The sequence below is a fragment of the Echiichthys vipera genome, assembly GCF_963691815.1.
Source record: "Echiichthys vipera genome assembly, chromosome: 22".
NCBI lineage: Eukaryota > Metazoa > Chordata > Actinopteri > Perciformes > Trachinidae > Echiichthys > Echiichthys vipera.
Window position 1 is genome coordinate 17,219,563 of NC_139847.1, and position 6,000 is coordinate 17,225,562.

Genomic DNA, 6,000 nt, shown 5'->3' on the forward strand with positions numbered 1-6,000 from the left:
AGCAGTATATATAAATAAATAATCTAAGCGCAAAGCTCTATTTATGTACAAGCTTTTAGAGCTTCCACTCACATCATATGGCCTTCATTATGATGTGATTTACTCAATGTGTGGAACTTTGGTCAGGTGATGGTGGTCATGTACATGTATGGTGGAAAGATTACAAACCGTGTCTTGTTCAAGGATCAGGAATAACTTAACACCTCCTGAAGAAATGATTTGTGCTCACCTTAGTTGGTTAAACCAGAGATGTTTTGGAAGCGAGACGCTGCAACTCACAGTCATCTCCTGTGTCACAAACACTGTTTCATCACTGCCCGCCTCCTTAGGAGACTAACAGCAGGTCCTGGTGTATTGACTTCAATGTGAAAAGTGAACGAGACTACAGATTATGAAGGATCCCTTAGCCCGAAATATTGGATTCATTTTTCATAAGCCATAAATCTCCCTTTCTGACACAAAATGTGATCAGAAGAAAATGAACTTTGTTCGAGACTTGTTTCTGTCTCAGCAAAAAACTCTCGCAAGACTTGGGAAACACAGCCAAGCTAACTTTGTCAAACGCCTCATATAACACATTTTTGTAATGCTAAATAGGACTTTTAGCTTTTTAATGTTAGCAAAGTAAAATATAAATGCATTATGCACATACTGTATAACTTTTCATTCACTACACTTTCAAACAAGGCCATGTTGACTTAGGAGACAGGGAAATACCATTTAATTCCACTGGTTTTGTTAGAGAATTTTGAGTTTAACTTTTCACCTTCCTGTATCTGTGTAGAAGTGTACTCCAAGGGTGAGTGAGTACACTGTGACATCACTGTTGGGTGTGGTTATAGGTGCAGCAGAGCACACAGTTACCACACCCAGCGGTGATGCAAACTTTCAACCAGTGTTAACTGAAGTCTAATAATGAGACACACTAAACGTGCTGAGGTAAAATCACTGATAATGTGAAATTTGTCAAATATATGATACTACTGATTCATCCTGGAATGTAGTGGAGGCTAAACCAATAAAATGTAAAATATGGAGACTATAAATGGCATATGGGCCATTTAGACAGAATGGTAACACTGGCTCCCCATGTTGTGTTGTGTGCAGGTCTCTTTGGACCAGTACCACACAGAGGAGGAGATCTACCAGATGTCCCTACAGAGAGAACCTCGCAAACCCGCGGTGAGCAGCACACTGTTGTACACTTTGGGTCTCGTACTGATCTGTTCTCAAATATACTCCACTCTGCCCCCATCTTGTTCTGATAGATGGTCACAAATGCATATTAAATTTTTTGGCTTTTCTTCTCTAGTGACATTTTGATCGCCTGACTTCTTCTCTGTATGGCAGCTTTCGTTTCTCTTCTCTTCTTTTCTTTTCTTTGTAAGATGACAGCTGCTGCCTCCCTGGGCCGGTACTGATCCCATCTCCTTTGCTTTCTCATTGGTTGTAGCAGAACTCCAGCCCTGCCACCCCCATGCCTGACCCCAAGCCAACCATGATCGATGAGTGGGCTGTGTCAGTGAAGCCCAACGCCGACCCGACAATCATCAAGAAACACATAGAGAAGATGGTGGAGGTGAGTGTCTCAGCCGCTCTCTTAGTCTTGATTATAACCTGAGGGACAGTGGAAGCCTCACTCTCATTATCCGTTGTTATCCTCTCCACCACCATCTTGACATGAAGTTTTCTTAGCTCTCTGTCAAATGGCTGTAATCTGTTACCATAACTACCAAGGCTTGGAGGGTCATGTGAATACCCTGTCATTTTTGGTGATGTTTTTGGCTGGAATTGAAAGTGTACAAGTTCCTTTTGGGTCAAGATTCCACTTGAAACAAATGGGACGATTTCTATAAAGCATGGCTGCCCATTAGGATTATTTTCTTTTCTCTTTTTTTTCTTTTTGGACAGTTGATAGTATAGTGGCTGAAATTGAATGAGCAGAGAGAGGAAACTGGATTGTTTGGTCACAGTATATGGTATGAATCCTAACCACTCTGCTGTCAGGGGCTCCTTATTATATGTATGTTCAAATGTATATTTTTTGTACAACAGCAGAAGAATTCAGTTTTTTTACACATTTAAAAAACAAGAGCAAATCTAGAAGATACCCTTAATGGGAAACGTTTGGAAGAATAATGAACAAAATCCCACATTCGTTCACCTGCTGCTGCTACAGCTGTATGACCAGTTGCTAATGGGGGCTAACGTCAGCTAAACCACTTGAGTCAGTTAGAATTTATGAATCTTTTCTCTAGTAATGAATCATGGATTGCTTAAATATCATGCCAAATATATTCATATTGTACAATTAATACAATTGTACAATTACAAGGCCATCAGACGCCCTTAAATTTGGAGGACTTTATTGACACACACATACAGTATTATCTCATTTATCAATAATAATACATCAATGCTATGTTAATATAAGTCAAGCTCTTCTGCGTGAAAGTCGACATTTCAGATGTTACAAATCCTTAAACCCACCATCCTTAATCCTAACCAACCTTAATACTATCTTCTTACTTTATACTTGCATTTACCTGTTGTATGCAAAAATGCAGATTCACCTAACATAACATGAACCCCACATCAGCACGGAATGAAATATTTCCTTTATACTTACCTGTAATTGTCAAAAAATCTGTCTTAAATCTGATTAAAATTATTTTTAAAGTGTCATAAAAAGCATTCCATTTAAGTGTCTGATGCCCGTAAACACCCTGTCTTAGTCTAGTGAAATGTATTATTTCTTATTTTTCAAAAAAAAAAAAACTCAATGCCATTCGAGTTTGTCTGTGTTCCACCATATCAGAAAGGATCTGACCTTGGCTAGTTAGACAAAAACATGTGAGGGGGTTCTGTGAGTCTCTGTAGTAGACACATTGAAACTAATTCTCCCAAACCTTGTGTTGACAGTCGGTCTTCAAGAACTTCGACTCAGACGGTGACGGACACATCTCCAGGGATGAATTTGAAGCAATCAGGAACAACTTCCCGTACCTCAGCAAGTTTGGAGAGCTGGACAAGAACCAGTGAGCATTTGCACATTTATTCACTGTCGTAAAATCAAGTTTACAAACGGAACCACCCTCACTTCCCTTTGTTTTCTCTCAGAGACGGGAAGATCAGCAGAGAAGAGATGATAGACTACTTTATGAAAGCCAGCTCTCTGCTCAACTGCAAGATGGGTTTCATCCACACTTTTACTGAGGCCACCTACGTCAAGCCTACATTCTGTGAACACTGCGCCGGCTTTGTGAGTAAACACCTCCTGCTCCCTTGTAATCACGTTTGAAACACAACACACTCTATTTTAAATCAGCTGTATGGTTTATAAACCCTTCAGGCTCCAGTGAATATATTAACCTTTAATGTGGAAACATTTTCTTTTTGCATTTTTTACATCCTTGGGGCAATAATAACAACCATCAATTATTATTATTTTTTCACATACCCCAGCTTTTTGAATATAGGCTACTACCAACAGTTGAGATGTCCGTTCATGGTATATGTAAAACAGAATGAAAATTGCATACCGTGTACCGGTATAATATTACATACCAGTATGAGTAATATTTCCTCATAGTTATACTAGGTATTTACCATGACAGTACAATATCTCAGAAATGGTGAGAAATCATACTTATGTACATTTTTCAAACAAATATATAACGTAAAAATAACATCGTATACAGTATATATATATGATATTTAAAGTATATTATCTTAGAATCAATACTTTTATCAGTAAATGACGTTTGGTTGAGCATGTTTTTAGAAAATTAAAATAAATTCATACTTTTTAAAGTATTTTAGCATATATATATATACATATATGCTGAAATACAATTCAATAAGAAATATATATATATATATATATATATATATAAAACAATGAGATTCAAATTCATTATATCATTAACAACAATGTAGTGAGTGAGGTAGTGAGTCTAAGCTTTGGTTGAGCATGTTTTTAGAAAAGTTTCTGACCTTTATTAGACTCTTTCTTGATGTATAAAGTTACACAAATCAGTTTAGTAAGACCTCTGAAACAATGATATATCAAAATAATATGCCGTACTTTGAAAATACCAACACACAGAGTCCTCATCAAGTCTGCAGTGGCAGAACATAAAAGGCGAACTGTTTAAAGTGACATCTAGTGGATTTATTCGGCAGAACACGCCTAAACCCAATGATAAAGATGGCTCAATCAGGTTGAGATAATTGTGACAGATTTTTCAAAAAGATATAGTGACTTAAAATGTGCTCTACCAAACGGTTGAGCAGAATGTTTCTACAAATATTGATATTTTTGTGTTTGCTTTCGTTTTTTTATAAATGCATGGATTTCCAATGACGCAATCGATGGCACATGCCGTAGTTTGTTAAAAAAAGGTCAAAGGTCAGTGGTCCTCACCCTGCCGTTCCACAGCCATGTATCTGCACTTCATTATTCGTCTGGGCAGTCACCGGCAGCACATGATAGCCCCATCCCTTCTGTCGGGTCAGGGCAATGCCAATTACTTTGAGATAGCCAGACACCGCTGAAGCTGCATTCTGGGAAATATGGGAGGAAGGTAATTGGGCAAGATGATAACCCTTCTCTGTGGCAATGTTACATCTGTGTGTATGTGTGTGTCTGGCCCTTAACATTCCCCAAATTCCCCTAAGGAGCTCTGTTATTTAGAAAGACAGTGAGTCAGCACTCAGCCTTAATGAGAACAGGAAAAGGGTCCTAGTATTGAACTGAAATTACATCCCATTTATTTTTCTGTACTTGCACATAAAGAGATGCTAGAGAGAGAATGCAATATATTTTATGTATAGACTAACACTCAAAAGAGCACATGTTAGGACACACTCACACACACACACACACACACAAACACACACACACACACACACACACACACACACACACACACACACACACACACACACACACACACACACACACACACACACACACACACACACACACACACACACACTCTCTCTCTCTCCAGGGGAAGCTTTTTCAAACCATCATGAGGGGAAACTCAGACGAGAGAGCCGGGGAAGATAAGGACTCTGGCAGCATGCTTCTTCCTTTGAATATGTGTGTGTGGCAGAGGTAGATACACTAGCCACTTCCTCTTCTGCCTACTTTGTTCTTTTCCTCTTGGCTCCTCTGCAAAAACAATATTTTCCCGCAGCCTTTTTTTCAACACTTGTCTCAAACACGCTGCACAAGCCAAGCCGATCCTCCTGTAAACACTGCAGAGTTCACTCACTTCCAGTATCACACATGGATCTTCATAATCTGATGCTGTTCTGCATACATTCCCCTTTGGCCTTATATCCTAATTAATGAAACACAGATTCGTTTTACTAAATGCACAAAGCAGGAAGTGAGTTTTTTTCGCATCTCAGGAGAGTGCAGTAAGTTTTTTTTTAGCTGAAGGCTCAGAGCACTTTAATATGAGAGATAGATAGTTTATTTTTATAGAATTAGAATAAGAATAGAAAGAACCAACATCTCTTTTTTTGTCTTCTCAACCTAACTGAAAAATAGAAAATGCTATTACTGTGGAAAATGGCTAGAGGCCAATCTATACTGGAGCAAAAACATCAGGGGATCACGCCTACAGATTAATTCCCTAGGATAGCTTCCTTTTATGTATTTGATGCATTTAGGCTCATACTGCAAACCAGCACATGTAAACAAACCTTCCAAGAACTTCCAGATTTGCAGAGGGGTGTGCCACGAACAAATGTTTCAAGCATGCCATTAGGAAGTGTGCTGGGCTTCGGTCCAATAACGTCTGGAAAGTCTAGAGGGGCTGCACGATTGAATCATTTAATCCCCAGCCAATTTAGCCAGCTAGCAACCTCGGGTGGGCAAAAGTCTCTTGTGCACCTGCTCTATGGGCCCAACAGTGTGAAAGCAGTGCTGATCATCCGTGTACTTTCATACACAGCCGTTGAACTTTTTTGGCTTTGTGTGGAGGC

The 6,000-nt window shown here is 39.0% G+C and overlaps 1 protein-coding gene across 5 annotated transcripts in view; it reads left to right on the top strand.

Moving 5' to 3' along the window:
* LOC310964263 (RAS guanyl-releasing protein 2-like) overlaps positions 1-6,000 on the top strand; it is a 43,196-nt gene that overhangs the window by 28,074 nt on the left and 9,122 nt on the right. For all 5 annotated transcript variants that reach the window (XR_014593727.1, XM_083937322.1, XM_083937323.1 and 2 more), the window contains 4 exons: positions 1,108-1,182; positions 1,454-1,579; positions 2,923-3,038; positions 3,121-3,262. Coding sequence is in view for 4 of the 5 variants with exons in the window: in XM_083937322.1 (XP_083793448.1) it covers positions 1,108-1,182; positions 1,454-1,579; positions 2,923-3,038; positions 3,121-3,262 (459 nt within the window). In the remaining variant the exon portion in view is untranslated. The remainder of the gene's footprint in view (positions 1-1,107; positions 1,183-1,453; positions 1,580-2,922; positions 3,039-3,120; positions 3,263-6,000) is intronic.